The following is a 16,857-nucleotide window of genomic DNA, read 5'->3' as shown; positions in this document are numbered from 1 at the left end:
CAATTATATTTATTTAACAACATAAGCAACAATAAATATCATTTATATTGTAAAAAAAAAAAATATTAAGATTCTAAATAATATCCAATTCTTCTATTTTATTATACATTGCAATAAACTCAAAACTAAAAAAGAAAAATTTTTTCATATTTACAATTATTTAAAGAATAAATTTTTAAACATCTTTAAAATTTTATATTATCTAAATATATTAATAAAAATATTTAAAAATTATAGTTTAAAATAATTTAAAAGAGAGATATAAGATAGTTTAAAATTTCATTGAAAAGATGGTTGTAATATGAATATGTAAATATTTATTCGTCATATATCGTTTCAATTTTAAATATATAATTTAATTTTACATGTATTAAATATATTGAAATTAATTTTTAAAAAATTATTTATTTTGATAAAAATTTAGACAAAAATTGCTAATTTTTGTGATATTAAGTTTGGGATGATAAATTTAATAATAAATAATAAAATAATAATAGAAATTTGATTATTTTTCTTTTCTTTTAAATATATACTTTATTTTTTCAATTTGTATTTATATTTTTTTCTAAATATATACAAATATATACAAATATATACAAATATATAAATTTAAATATATATATATATATATGTTTTTAAGATCTAAAATATATAAAATAATATTTACTTAATAATAAATTAATATTTTTATTTTATATTATATTAATTTCTATTCTATATATGAATACATTGTAAAAAATATTTTTTTTAATTTTTATTATTTTTTTAATATTTTTTTTTTATTTCGAGAAACAGATATTGATATACATTAATAGATAAATAATATATTTCTATAATAATATATAAATTTATAAAATATAATATATAAATTTTCTAATAATATATTTCAATGAAATAATAAATTTAAAAATATATTGCTTCGATATTCGAAACGCAACAGATGATAGGTCGACTAGATCCAGCAGGCCGGGACGAGTGCAATTTGATCTAACCTTGCAACAAATAATGCCCACATCCCAACCTGCCAGTATCCTCGACAAATTCAATTAAAGTAATTAATATCGTCTTCTGGATTATCCTTTGTTCTTCGATAGTATTCAATTGTAGTTTGTCTTCTATCGATGAAATATAATGCATTCCGATAGGCCGGGACAAGTGCAATATTGAAGATTACATCATCACGAAACATTGTCACAAATCTCGGCCTATCTTCTATGCAAAATAATAGATTTCTTTTCTCTTGAATTTAAAAAATTTTATAAGATTTTATAAATTCTCATTGAAGATTCTATGAAATAATTTTCATATAATTATTAAAAATAAAAACTTATATCTAATTTTGTTTGTATAAACACGTGTTTTCAAGTGTTGATTTCTTCGACTAGGTCTTCAAATAATTTATTTCCAAATCGAAGAAATTTTTATTCATTTTGATTTGTTTATATTAAACATTTTATGATTTTTATAAAATTGAATATTTTTATTGATTTTATTGTTTTTTTTTTAAATTATGATATGTCGTGTGCTAATATTATTTCATACACGAATTCAAATCCACTACTACTTTGTACACAAATTTTACATATAGATACAATTTGATATGATTGACAAATTATAAATTTTATAATTTATATCAAATATTATATAAATAACACTTTAATTAGATATTAAAATATTATTTTAGAGAATGTTTTATAAATTTTTCAATTAATTTTCGCGCACATACCTACGTCGCACATTCGATCAAATGGTTTTTAACACATATATATAATTTTCAACGATTCGTGTCCTCAATCTTGATCATGTTTGAAAACATAATATTAAAAAACGGAAATAAACAAAAGTTATATTGATATTCTATGAACATCACAATATCGTAGTGAATAAATACACCTTTCGACAAACCACGTTACCGGTATGTATCCTAACCCCCAAATCAAAGCAAATGACGTCTTTCACCGGTTGCCAATATTCCACGCCATGGTTATCTTCTTTCTTCCTTACCCTTCGTCTTTGCCTTAACCTATCCTATTTTATATCGTATATCTCATCTAATTAAAAAAATATGATGTAAATGTTATAAAATCAATATAACAAATCAAATGATTCGCGTTTTTCGTCCACTGCACTACGTCAAGATATTGTATATATATCACGATATACAATATATCGATAATAATGATGACGATCACAACAATGATGACGACGATAATAATAATGACTACAACGTAATGATAAACTTTTAAAACTTCTTTCTTTAAACTTGTTTTTCGAGAAAAATAAGCAAAGAGAAGCACGAAAGACGTGACAACATCCCACCCAGAGAGTTCCCAACAAACTGCTGCCCGTGACCAGGTGTCTCCTCTCTTTATTCCTTTTGGGTCCCAAGTACATGAAAGCCCCCAACTATATAGGTACCCCTTAGGGCCGATGGTGGGGGCTTATTCTTATTTAACAGCAACGAAGCAGGAACACCAGCAACAACTTTAAAGCTTTCCTCTTTTTTTTCTTCGTGTCCTTTTCTCGATCTCTTTTTATTCTCTATCTTTTTCCGTTAGCTTCTACCTTCAATTCTTTCAAGTTCCTCCCCTTTTCTTCTTTTGTTCTCTTTCTCTCTTTCTTTTCGTTTCCATCATCCTTTTTCTACTTTCTTGCAATCCATCTCTTTCGCCTATTTATACGTGCGGCTATCTTTTCTTTCTAACTTATGTTTCTTCTTTATTCTTCTTGTATTACTTTATGATACTCTATCGGTAAAGCCCGCCAAAATTATATCAGCTGTCCTCAATTTTGCTCTACCTGTCAAATTCGTGACGTATATGATTCTTGTTCTATCTTTTTGTTAGGCAAATGTCCAATGGGGAAAAAAAGGGTCGGTCGGATCTTATAACAACAAGACTATAACGATTTATGTAACGACAATTTTCAAATTCATATTAGAAATATCAGTTTAAATCGGTTATAGTTTGACTGATAAGTTACTATTTATTTGAAACATTATTTATTTTCACTTTTTGTATATATATATATATATTTTTTTTTTAAAAAATAAAAAATAAAAATTAGAAATTTTCAAATATGAAACATTGAATTGATATATAATCTACATATAATCTTAAATATAAAAGCTAAATATCTTTATTTTCTAAAAAAAATATAATTGTTTATTATTATTATATATACATTTAACAATATTTTATACATAATTTTTTTATATCATAAACTTAAATACATTGCTATTTTAAATGATGATAATAATATTAAAATTTTATTATTTAAAATTTAAGTTTATAATATATAAATAAATAAATATATAAATGCAAAAATAAGCAAATTTTTTGAATTTTTGACATGTTGACAAGCTCGATATTTTTCTTTTTAATAAATTAAATTACATTTATTATTCTGATATAAATGATTTTAAAAAATATATTATATATATATATATATATATTTAATTTTATATAATTTGATATTATAATTGCTTGATCAAATTGTTATAAGTTTTCAAATAAGATATTACTTTAATGATATTCTTTTATTGACGACTGACATGCATTGATATCCGAAAAAAGAAAGAAAATTGAAGACTGAAAGTGATTGAGAACCACTTGTAGGAGGACAGCTGCCGCTGCGAGCGCATCTGCTGTCGGTTGCGCGGGCACGCGCGCTTACATATCCTTATTCCTATGTTGGTACTATACACTCTATATAGATGCACACGGGTCGAACGCATACGGTACTCCTCTGTTCTCCTTATTTCTACCATGTTGTTCCGTCCTTTTTCGTTAATCCTTTCCTTTTCCCTTTCTTTCCTTATTTTTGTCCGAACATTCGCTGCTCCCCCCTTTTCTCATTCTTTCCTCTTTCCCCTCCTATCTACCTGTGTCCTTCGTTCATTTCAGTTGGTTTCTTTTTTCTCACCCTTCAAACTGCGACATCGCAGCATTCAAATCCCGTTTTCAATATACCTTCTAGCAAACGCTTCTTCTCGTTGTATTGGGGGTTGACGGTCTTCCCTTTAATACCAGAGCGAGGATTTATAATCCATGGGAGAGAGGGTCTACTCGTGTTTATGGTATATACGATGGCTGTCTGATTTCGAAAGGCTCGTACACTTAGTTCATAATACCTACACAGCAGTAGGGTTTTCTACGGTATGTAACAGCATACGATGCAGCTTGCCACACAGCCGGTACGTAGACCGCCGCGGTACCCGAAAATTTTCTTTGTTCTCATTGTTCAAAGAATTTCCACTATGCGTTTACGATAGCTACGTTCCCTACAAAATTGTCGATTTTCTCTACTGAGGCATTTTTCCATCTGCTTTCCTTGTTATACGCTTATTTTTTCTCTTCTTCCTTTCTCTTCTTCATTCTTCATGAAACCCCCATAGGATTTTAAGTTCAGCTCTTTTGTCCGTTTGCATACCTGCTCTCATTGAAATGAAGTGATGTGATAGTTATCAATGCTTCGCTTAGATTTTTCTTGAAAATTATTAATTTTATTTGTTATATATCGTTATAAAATTCGTTGAAAAAATATTTATATTTTATTATCGATACATATCCATATAATTTAATTTTGATATGGATTGATAGGATACATCGACGATATATAGGTAATGAAGAATTGACATTTTACATTTTATAATATTAAGCTATAAATATCATTTCTTTTATTTAATGTTGAAAAAACTTTGTACTAGATTATAATATATTATTTCTGTTATCTTATCTTAAATTTTAAAGGCCGGAAAACCACTATAATAATTAAGCCTTGACAAAAACTTTTTGTAAGACATATTACTTATGCATATGTATATTATTATGTATGTGTGTGTGTGTGTGTGTGTGTGTATTAGTTTTTCCAATGAATCTAATAGTTTTTAATATCTTATTTGTCGGCCCTCTAAAAATTAAATAAGACAAGTTTCGAAGCATATCGACACATGCCAGAAAATGGCATCGATGTGCAGCATGTGTTTCACACCGTAGAGCCCAGATGGCAAGCGTTGAATCCCTTGCTTAAATTTTCATTATAACACTGCTGCTTTCCAGACCACCTGTTCTATGCGTAGTTTCAAACTATTTCTAAAATTTTATTAATATAAAAATTATCAATATAATAATTTTTGGTAATTTTTTCAAATTATATTTCAATACATTATTTATATATATATATTATATATTATATATATATAAAATATATAATATGCGTAAATTAACATAATTTAATATATTTTAATATATTCTTAATTATATTCTTAATTTAATATTTTAATATTATTTATCATAAAAATTGTTATATTTAGTATTAATGCAAATAATAATTTTAATTTAAGAATAAGAATAAAATAGATTATTCCTTTTATAATCATTTAATAAAAAAAATTTTTATATGAATATATGTACTTAATAATATATTGTGTTAACAAACGACCGTTCCAAGCGACGTTATACTTTGAGACGAGTTTCAAAAGATCTTTGTTCGCATCAGGGAAGTGAATCCGTGGATGAATTCAAACGTGTTCGTGTATACGAATACTCTTTATGTCGTCTATAACAACCGGAAGTTGAACATACATAATGTTTCTGGGTGCGTCTGTTGTGCCATTTTTCGCTTCACTGACAAATAAAAACAAAGTACTGATTAATCATGATTTGGTGAATATAATATTTATTATCCATCCAAATATAATATATTTTAATTTATATTTAAAAAAATTTATTTCATTTTTCTTTATTCACAAATATTTTTACAAATTAAAGAGAAGTTGGAAATATTATTACAAGTAATTAACTTCTATCGACTTTATTTTAAATAAAAATAAATAAAAATAAAATGGCTATAAATCATTGCGAAAATTATTTATTACATTGATCATAAGAAAAAGAAATTTTTATAATTATTCTTTCGTGTATAAAAGTTGTAAATATTTTTTGCAAATGATTTTATATGTAAGTAGTTAATCATTAATATTTTTATAATTTACTAATTCTTATATAATTTATTTTAATATAAAATCATTCATTAGAAAACATTCATGAATTCATTATTCAAGTAATAAAACAGATTTCTTTCTTATTGATTGTACGAACAGTCGGTAAGGAATTATTAAAATGACGTATAAAAAAGTAAATAGGTCAAAATCCTTTCACTTGCTAGAATTAATTCCTCAAAGTCTTTACGATGGCACGAATAGAAAGTGTAATAGTTAAATTAAATTTTATATTTTTGAAAGAATCAATTTATAATACGAAGATTATTGTATGAAATGTCAAAGTGATTATGAATTATTTAAATATTAATTATACAATGAATTAATAGAAATAAATTATAAGGTATTGTTTAATTATGATTCACTTGATATAAGTGAATCATATAATTTGTATTTTAAATTACAGTATTATTTAAAATTTTTACAACAAATATTTTTACTACATTATTTATAATACATTAAAATTACATAATTGTAATACATTAAATAATGACTAATAAAATAAAAGACAATACTGTTCAAGTAGTATTTGTTTCTTTACTATTGGATCTTCTGGCATTTACTATGATATTACCATTATTACCAGCCTTGTTAGATTATTATAAAGAAATAGAAAAAAATCAAGGTATATATTTTAAAATTTTATATTATATACAAAATACAAGAAAATTTTTTGATGCTCCTGATAAGATCAATACAGTACTTTATGGAGGTTAATAATTTTTATTCTTTCATTTTATTTATTAATATATTAATTTATATTATATTATATTATATTAATATATAATTTTACTATAGGTTTCCTTGGTTCTATGTATTCCTTTTTACAATTTTTAAGTTCTCCAATAGTGGGAGCATTATCAGATATATATGGAAGAAAACCATTGATGATATGTTGTTTAATAGGAATTGCTTTGTCTTATCTATTATGGGCATTTTCTTGTAATTTTGCTATATTTGTATTAGCAAGATTTATTGGAGGTATTAGTAAAGGAAATATTAATTTATCAATGGCTATTATTAGTGATGTTACCTCTCCAAAAACGAGAGGAAAAGCAATGGTAAAGTTTATTAAAATAAACATATAAAGAAAAAGCATTAAACATTCAAGATAAATGAACATAATTAGTGAATAAGTAGGTTAATATTTTTTGTTTTCAGGCACTTATTGGTATAGCTTTTTCTATAGGTTTTGTAGTAGGCCCAATGATTGGGGCATTTTTTGCATGGACTTTTAGTGATAATAGAAAAGAAGCATGGTATATAATACCTGCTGTATTTGCTTTTTTTTTAGCAACAAGTGATTTGTGTTTTATTGTTTATTATTTAAAGGAATCTTTACCACAGAAATATAGAAGCAGTAATCTTATATCTGGAGTATCTGGAATTATTATGTATATTAATCCTATAGATTTATTTCAATTTAATGGAGTATCTGGTTTAAGTTTACAAGGTAAAATTATTATAAATATATATGTTATAAATTTTAGAAATTAATAAAAATTATATATATATTATTTCAGACAAAAAAAATTTAAAAACACTGGGTTATGCATATTTCATATATTTGTTTATATATAGTGGCTTGGAATTTACTTTAACTTTCTTAACTCATTATTTATTTAAATTTACAAGCATGCAACAAGGATGGATGTTTTTGGGAATTGGATTAATTATGGCAATTTTACAAGGAAGTTGGATACGAACAATTCCATCTAATAAAACAAAATTTATTGCAGAATTGGTAAATAATTTAAATATTTAGAATAAATTTGTATTCTTATTTTTGATTTCATTGTACAAATTTTTAGGGTTTATGGTTGATTATTCCAGCATTTATTTGTATAGGTTTAGCAAATGATATATTAACATTGTCAATTGGATTATGTCTGTTTGCAATTTGTAAGGATATTAAAAATCTATGAAATTTATCTTTGATTATAAAAAAAGTTTCTATATTTTTGCATATATTATAGCCACTGCTATGGTTGTTACTTGTATGATGACTCTTGTAACACATATTGGTCCTGATTATCAAAAAGGTGCAATAACAGGTGTTTTTCGTTCTCTTGGAGCATTAGCACGAGCTTGTGGACCTATTGTAGCTTCTTCAGGTAAAAATAAATTATACAATTATTTAATTTAATAAGTAACTTTGAAATAAAAATGTTTATTTCAGCTTTTTGGTGCATTGGTAGTAAAGCAACATATCTTATAGGTGCTATATTTCTTGTACTTCCACCTGTAATTCTTCAGATGATGAAATCATTTTAATTTAAACATTTGTTTAAGTATTACATATTTATATTTTTACAGTATTTTTATATATTTTATAAATTGTATTATATAAATATCTTATAAAAAAAGAATTTTTTTATAAGATATTATGTATTATATATAAAAAGCAATTATGTATTATATATAAAAAGTATTATATAATTATATATTTTAATTATATTTTATTCAAATTATCTTTCATTATGCATTTTATTCTTCTTTATTCAATTATCTTTAAGTTAGTTAATAATATAATTATAAGTGTAATTATTTGTATAATAAATTAAAAAAAAATATAACTAAAGTAAATAAATATTCATAATAAAAATTATTCGAATCATAATATTTTTTTTACTTGTTACATCCCTGGAAAATTTATGCTTTTGCGCATGCGTGATTTCTTGATCACATGACATACACGCCATTTACGGTAAGAAATTCTCGGAATTTCTTGTTCGCGGCACTCTGTCGTCGTCCGCGCTGATGTGAGTAACACGAAAGGGGGAGAATTATTGACGCGATTCGCGCGTGCGACCGGTCCCGCAATCATTACGTTTACAATTATTGCGCGGTAGACCGAGTTTGATCAGTCCAAAGGTTAGATTCTCAATAGATTGATTCAAATAAGAAAAAATAAATAATAGAAATATACAAATCCTAGTTGCTTCTGTCTTCGGACTAGTGAGCAGGTGAGTACAACGAATTCTTAAAATGAACAACTTTTCCTTACCCCTCCCGCTTATCTATTTACGCATTATTGCAATACGTCACATTCATTTCTAAGTTTTTATGATATATTCTTCTATTGAATTTAATTAAGATTCAAGTAATCGATAAAATCATTTTATTTCATTTATTTAAATTGTATCATTTATTATATTAAATATAATATACTGTTTCAATGTAATATTAAATACATATTTATAATTTCTCTTATTTAAGTTTTTTAAACATATACATTTTTAAAGTAAGCATGATAATGATACTTAATGATATCATCTAAATAAACAAATATCATTTAATAGTATCATATCATATATCTTAGTTCAGTGATATTAATTCATATGTTTTATAAGAAATATAATTAAAAATTTTTAATAAATATACTTTTATTTATTAAATATACAAATATAAGAAAATAAATTTATAATAAAAAATATTAAATTGTGGTTATATTATTTTTGAATTTAAACATTTTCATATCATATACATTAATGAAAATATAAATATCAATTATTGAAAAATGATAATGTTTAAGGTAAAGGATTTATAATTAAAATCAAAATGTCATTGTGGGCAAAAGCACAACAATTACCACAGGATGCATTACAACAAGTACGTTCAGTATATGGAGAACATTTTCCAATAGAAGTCCGTCATTTTTTATCTTCTTGGATAGAAGAAAAAATGTGGTAAATATTTATCTTAATGTACATTAATTTTTTGAGTTATTAAGTTTAAATTATAATTATTAAAATTATTTTGTTATAGGACTGATATAGAACCTGATAATCCACAATATGAACAATATATAGCTACTCTTGTTAGATCTTTAATACAAGAATTAGAAACTAAAGCAGCTTCTTTAAATACAGATGATATGTTTTTAACAAAATTAAAATTAATGGAAGCTGCCAAAAATTTTCGTGTAAGTTGTAAATAAAATTAGTAATTTATTTAAAATATATAATATATTTATATTATTCTTTCTTTGTTTAATGTAGCAAAGATATACTCATAATCCAGCAGCTTTATTTAGAATAATTAGACATTGTCTAGGAACAGAAATGAAATTAGTAGCACAAGTTGAAAATGTTGGAGGTACTTTAATGAATATGGCAGGAGGAAAAGTAGGGTTGATTAGTGATGCTGTTGCTGAAATAGCTCAGCATGTTGAATCTTTGCGACGTAGAACCCAAGAAACTGGAGAAGACTTACGAAAAATGGAGCAAGAACAAGAAGCATTTGCTATTAGTTACCATGAATGTACTAAATTAAATGCTCATCTTCAACATTTTGCAACACAGCCACAAAATCAACAAAATCTAGATATGGAGAAAAAAATTAGAAGGTAATTTTAATGTTCTTAATTCTTTAATTCTGATTTAATAATTTTTTTGAAAACTGAAAATATTTTTATAGGCAAAAGGAACAACAAGAACAATTATTGAACCACAAAGTAGCAGGTTTAATGCAATTACGATTAACATTAGCTGACAAACTGAAAGACACCATTACTAGATTAAATAGCTTGCAATCTAGAGTTTTAGATGATGAACTTATTCGGTAAAAATTATTCACTTTTTTCATTTTAATTAATTGACTGCATGACTTTTAAAGATAAAGTATTTATTTTATATTTTTCAGATGGAAAAGAGATCAACAATTAGGAGGAAATGGTGCACCATTTAACAATAATTTGGATTCTATACAAGAGTGGTGTGAAAGTTTAGCTGAATTAATTTGGCTAAATCGACAACAAATTAAAGAAGCAGAACGTTTAAAACAAAAATTTGCACTTGAACCACCAGGAATGCAAGATATTCTTCCTACTTTAAATTCTCAAATTACACAGCTTCTTAGTTCATTAGTTACGAGTACATTTATTATAGAAAAACAACCACCACAAGTAATGAAAACCAATACTCGCTTTACAAGTACAGTACGTTTACTTGTTGGTGGAAAATTGAATGTTCATATGACTCCTCCACAAGTCAAAGTGAGCATCATTAGTGAAGCTCAAGCAAATGCTTTATTAAAAAGTGATAAAATGGCAAAAAATGGTGAAGCCAGTGGAGAAATTTTAAATAATACAGGCACAATGGAATATCATCAAGTAAGAAAAAAAATAAATAAATGAAATTATTTCTATTGAAAATATTATTAAAAAATAATTTTGTTTTTTAGGCAACAAGACAACTCTCTGTAAGCTTCCGTAATATGCAGTTAAAAAAAATCAAAAGAGCAGAAAAAAAAGGGACAGAATCTGTGATGGATGAAAAATTTTCGCTTCTTTTTCAATCACAATTTAGCGTTGGAGGAGGTGAATTGGTATTTGCAGTCTGGACATTAAGTTTACCTGTCGTAGTTATTGTTCATGGAAATCAAGAACCACATGCATGGGCTACAGTTACATGGGACAATGCATTTGCTGAACCTGGAAGAGTGCCATTTGCAGTACCTGATAAAGTTCCATGGGGTCAAGTAGCTGAAGCATTAAATGTTAAATTTAAATCTGCGACAGGTCGTGCATTAACAGAAGATAATCTACGATTTCTCGCAGAAAAAGCATTTCGCGGTGGAAATGCAAGCGGACAAGATTATTCTAGTTTACTTTTGAGTTGGGCACAGTTTTGCAAAGAACCATTACCTGAAAGAAATTTCACATTCTGGGAATGGTTTTATGCTGTAATGAAATTAACTAGAGAACATTTAAAAAACCCATGGGTCGATGGTTATATATTAGGATTTGTAAGAAAAAGACAAGCAGAAGAAATGTTGGCAAATTGTGCATCAGGAACATTCCTAATGCGTTTTTCAGATTCTGAACTTGGAGGTGTTACTATTGCTTGGGTTGGAGGTAAATGGTTTATATATTTTATTATTTCATGTTAAATTATTATAATTTTTTTTGTATCTAATTTAATTATTTTTATTTTATTAAACAATTTATAGATCAAACAGAAGTTTTTATGCTACAACCATTCACAAGTAAAGATTTCGCCATTCGGAGTTTAGCTGATCGTGTATTTGATTTACAACATTTACTTTATCTTTACCCTGATATATCAAAGGATCAAGCATTTTCTAAATATTATACTCCGTTTACAGGTAATTTTATTCTCAGTATTTTTATTTTCTTTTGTTTATTCATATGATATTTTGAATTGATATTATATTAAATATGTTTTCTTAGAAAATCAATCAACATCAACGAATGGATATGTAAAACCATTTTTGGTAACACATGTACCTGGATGGGGTGGGCCTGGAGTCGGTGGACAAACACCGTCGCACTCTTCTGTAGTTGGAGTAGGAAGTAGTGGTCAAAGTGGCCCTGGTAGTAGTTATCCTGCAACACCATCTACTATGTTTCAAGCGCATAGTCCAGATCCTTCTGTAACTCGTGATACTCCATCAGTGGCTTCCAGGTCAGTTCCCTGGATTTAAAGTATCATCATCTCTTTTCTATTAATATAAGCTGCCATAGAAATTTAAATATAAGATATGCAAAGATTTTTTTTGATTTTCGTACAAGGTTGTAATTTTTTATTTTATAACATATCATTTCCGGTGAAATAATTATTTTTACAATATTATATAATTATTACGTGTATTATTTGCCAATAATATATAATAATATATAAAGTTTATGTTTGGGTACTTAAAGTTTTATTAATAAAAATGAACGAATGATGAATTCGCAAAAAAAAAAAAAAAAAAAAAAAGAAACATTCCTACAATTACATAACATACTTTGCATGTCTTTTATGTTCTATTTGTGCAGATGAATCTCAGTATTGTTTTTTTATGTTCTCTTTTTTTGAATGATTAATAGTAAATGCTATGTAGCAAATACTATAATTTACAGTGATACTATAATTTCACATTTTATAAATTTTTTTAATGAAATTTTTGGAATTTTTTATACTATTATTATACCACATTGAAATGTATAAATAATATTAATTCATGATTAAAAAATTTTATAAATTATATAAAAAATATTGAGTGCATGAAGACAATTTTGATAAAAGATATAGTTTTTTTATTTTGCTTGAAATTAATCTTCATGTTACTGTGTAATATTATAACTTTTTATCAATAAGCATATGTTTAGCATTAAGTGATATTATATTAGGAAGCTTAATATAATTCAATACTGCCGTTATGAAATTTCCAACGTTTATTGCAAAAAAAATTTCATACGATTTGAAAAGAATATAAATATGTTTTTTACGAAATAATTGATAAATGGAATATTTCGTATACGTTCTAATTACGCGATACTTAATACAATTGAATAATAATACAGTTGAATAATATTTCAAATTTTATAAAATTGCTTATAAAGCAAATTACAATGAAATCCGTCCAACGGATAATGTAGATAAAGTAGATTCAAGGAGTTTTGAATATTGATTTTTGATATTTTTTTTCATATTTTCATTTTTATGATATAATATATACGTGATTTTTGTAGCATTAATAATGGATATAAAAAAAAACGAATTAAGAAATAATAATTCATGCGTTCTTCTCAGACTGCCAAATTTTATTCTCTCTCTCTCTCTCTCTCTCTCTCTCTCTCTCTCTCTCTCTCTCTCTCTCTCTCTGCCAAAAGAGAAACGGCTTATCCATGGCATAAAAATAAAAATCAAAAATTGGTGCAAATATGTATTCTTACGTATACGCGTGCATATATGTATGAACACATACAAACACATAATGAGTATATACATGTATACATGATGTGTGTGTATACGTATATGTGAGTGTGTTATTTACACATACTAAATTTATACGAAAGAGAATAAAAATGTTATACATATGCAAAAAAAAAAATATATTAGTAAAAAATTTTTAAAAAATCGAAGGCATAGGCCTGGAGCAAGCCGGTACAACCACAACAACGGAAAATCAAATGTTTAAATGCTGAACTGCTGAAAAAAATAAACACAACTCCAATCACAATCCATGATAATTATAATTTTAGTACTGGCAATCGAGTATATTTAATCATTATTACGAAATTATTACGAGACCAAGGCTAGAATTTTTATAAAAAATTCGTCTAAATAGATTGTACTTTTTTTTTTTTTTTTTTTATAATAAACCAGAGGCATCTGGTAGATGACTCTTAAGTGACCGATCAATTTCAATTAAGTTGGGGATTTTTTGTGGTTGTTCGTATTTCCTTTGCCGTGTTGTACCGGCTATCCGGCTAATCGGTCACACGTTTCGTTTGAAACAGATGGATAGACTCGTTCTGAAAGATTCAACCAATCAAATTAAATACTTTTAGAAAAATATTAGAATTAAGAGAAGAGGAGAAAGGAGGACAGGAAAGGACAAAGCTTGAATTGGTTTCGTACCATATATAATATATTTGGATTTACGAGCCTTTTGTTCATTACTACTATGCCAGTGATTGGAGTTGTGTTTTAATTTGTGGTAGCTACGCTCCGGGCCTTGGCCAGTCAAGCGTTGGGCGAACAAATTCGGACATGGACTATGTGGAGTTGATGGGCCATCCTGAGCTGCCTTCGATCGACGAAAATCTCAACTTGGATCATTTTAGCTTCAACGAATTCATACAAACATACAACACTAAACCACAATAGGTATGTTTAGGCGCGATCATTTTTCCTGTCTAAATTTTTATTAATTGCCTTCGTTTTTCACTTTAAATCACTTTTTCAATCATTCAACATCATTCAACATTGTAATTTGTTATTATTATTATTATTGTTCTTTTTTATAGGGGAGGGATGTAAAAATGTTTTTGTTGTCTTGAATATATTATCTTCTATATCTATTAATTATATTCGCTTCTAAAAAAAAAAAAAATCTGACATATCTTCTTTCATTATGAGTGCAATATAGATATATGTACAGAGTGAAGCACGTAATTGCAATCGTTACGATTATTCTGCAAATAATGATCTTAATTAAAAATATTTCGGATAAAAATTGAATGTTTTCTAAGGGAATATTATTTTAATATTATAATATTAATTATATATTAATTAATTTTTTTTGTAAATAAATTTCCTTATCTATGAAGGAAATATATGAAGAAGTTTATTTTTTTTAATTAAAATCATTATTTATAGAATAATTGAAATAATTTCAATTATTTGCTCTATTCTGTATATAAAATGTAAATGAAAATAACTTTTATAAAAACTATTTAGTCGTTTAATTTTACAAACAGATGATAGCATTTATATGTATTATGAGTAATTCATGTGTCGCTTGAATACTTTTAGTTTGGATAAAATATTTATTACATAATAATGTCATTTAATATTTAAGTATATTCAATTAAATGAAATTGAACGAATCGAATATTTGATACATGATGATTGAAAAAATTGATCTTGTTTTATTATTTAGATTTTATTTGAAAAAAAAAAAAAAGAAAATATCATTATAATATTCTATTATAGTAGTAGTGCAAATATAATATACAAAAAAAAAATATAGCATATTAACTTTGATTGTTGCATAGTCTGCAATTTTAAAAATTATATTTTTTTATAAGATAATGATATTTCTTTTAGAAACGTAAAAACATTAAATAAATATTGTGCTCTCCTTTTTGTCTCTAAGAATTACCTGTAATTATATAATGGCCTAGCAAAATTTTTGGTTATTTATTAAAAAAAAAAAAAAGAGAGAAAAAAAAGATATAAAGGAGAAAATGATGAGCGAGAGAACAACGATGAGATCTAGATGTCAACAGAGAGTAGAATTGTTATAATAATCGCATAGAATATATTAATACAGACAATCATTTTCACGTCCACTTATGTAAATAGAGAATTTACAGAAAATTAGAATTTTAATTTATCAATAATCTAGAATATCGAAATGAGAAAGAGAGAAGGGGCTTGTGCAACGTTAATATAGAGTATATATAACATGCAATTCTGTGTGACCTAAATATGTGCCTTAAAAATCTTCGAATTTTTGCTTGTTATATTTTTTAACAAAACTCTTAAGACAAGTTGCATGTATTTTTGGTATGAAATATTTTTTTTCCTCGTTTGACTCATCGTTCGATTTGATAAGGAAATGATGTATTTTCTACACGTCTAAACGTTTTATATATTTAAACGTTACTTGTTTAAAGATATTTAAAAGAACGAAATCTATTTGATGCGTAATATTTTTAATGATGCGACGAAAAAAAAAAAAAAAGAATATGTATTTTCCAATTATCGAAATAAAAATTTCGATAAACATATTAGATTTCTAAACATAAGAAATTCTTATCGCTAATTAAAAATATATAGTTATTCGTTTTTTATAATAATTGTATACCCTCCCCTGTAATTTATGTAATCTATCGAAAATTAATTGTTGCGCGTATGTAAACCATCGACGTAGATCATTATATTTCATTTTGGGTAGATTTGAAGACATCGTTATCCTCATTATATTTACTATATATAATATAAATATTATATAATATATATATATATATGTGTATGCGCGTATGTATGTATGTGTGTAATCGCGTATGGATTCATGTATGTACGAATTTATGTATGTATAAATGCATGCATGTACTTGCGTACCATGTATATGCGTGTGTGTACATACACGTGTATGTGTATGTATGAATGTATGTAAAGAGACAAGTAAACTTCTGATTGTAAACGTTAAACATTGTTCATTATTCAAATCTATTGTCTATTATCTTTTATCTAAAAATTAGAGTTTATTTTATTATCGAGAACAATCTTACTGTTTGTAAAAGATATATACGTTATTATTATCTTTATTCATCTATCACACAATAATTATTATATAAATGTAAAATATATAAGATGTGTTCGTATAGAATAAAA

At 25.8% G+C, this 16,857-nt stretch overlaps 2 protein-coding genes and 2 non-coding genes across 6 annotated transcripts; 2 read left to right on the top strand and 2 right to left on the bottom strand.

Annotated features, from left to right (window-relative positions):
• Positions 1–951: 951 nt before the first annotated feature.
• Positions 952–1,033, bottom strand: Mir92c (microRNA 92c). Its single transcript, NR_127320.1, has one exon. It is a non-coding gene; the product is annotated as a microRNA 92c (primary transcript).
• Positions 1,034–1,125: 92 nt separating this feature from the next.
• Mir92a (microRNA 92a) lies at positions 1,126–1,225 on the bottom strand. Its single transcript, NR_034300.1, has one exon. It is a non-coding gene; the product is annotated as a microRNA 92a (primary transcript).
• Positions 1,226–6,123: 4,898 nt separating this feature from the next.
• On the top strand, positions 6,124–8,342 carry LOC552708 (major facilitator superfamily domain-containing protein 10). 3 transcript variants are annotated; one of them, XM_006563539.3, is made up of 7 exons: positions 6,124–6,626; positions 6,800–7,062; positions 7,142–7,454; positions 7,525–7,745; positions 7,813–7,903; positions 7,978–8,115; positions 8,181–8,342. In XM_006563539.3, exons 1-7 carry the CDS (start codon positions 6,491–6,493, stop codon positions 8,273–8,275), a joined length of 1,257 nt encoding a protein of 418 aa, XP_006563602.1. In that variant the 5' UTR covers positions 6,124–6,490; the 3' UTR covers positions 8,276–8,342. The 3 variants fall into 3 exon arrangements, with proteins under 3 accessions (XP_006563602.1, XP_006563601.1, XP_625086.1); XM_006563538.3 differs by having other exon boundaries at positions 6,124–6,713; positions 8,181–8,337; XM_625083.6 differs by having other exon boundaries at positions 6,132–6,713; positions 7,163–7,454.
• Positions 8,343–8,690: 348 nt separating this feature from the next.
• On the top strand, positions 8,691–16,673 carry LOC413742 (signal transducer and activator of transcription 5B). The gene is made up of 10 exons (XM_397181.7): positions 8,691–8,967; positions 9,537–9,690; positions 9,770–9,926; positions 10,003–10,349; positions 10,421–10,564; positions 10,646–11,114; positions 11,186–11,858; positions 11,954–12,109; positions 12,195–12,429; positions 14,457–16,673. Exons 2-10 carry the CDS (start codon positions 9,563–9,565, stop codon positions 14,620–14,622), a joined length of 2,475 nt encoding a protein of 824 aa, XP_397181.1. The 5' UTR covers positions 8,691–8,967; positions 9,537–9,562; the 3' UTR covers positions 14,623–16,673.
• Positions 16,674–16,857: the final 184 nt, after the last annotated feature.

This window comes from Apis mellifera, linkage group LG15 (assembly GCF_003254395.2).
Source record: "Apis mellifera strain DH4 linkage group LG15, Amel_HAv3.1, whole genome shotgun sequence".
Classification (NCBI taxonomy): domain Eukaryota; kingdom Metazoa; phylum Arthropoda; class Insecta; order Hymenoptera; family Apidae; genus Apis; species Apis mellifera.
This window is presented reverse-complemented; position numbering and strand designations above follow the sequence as displayed.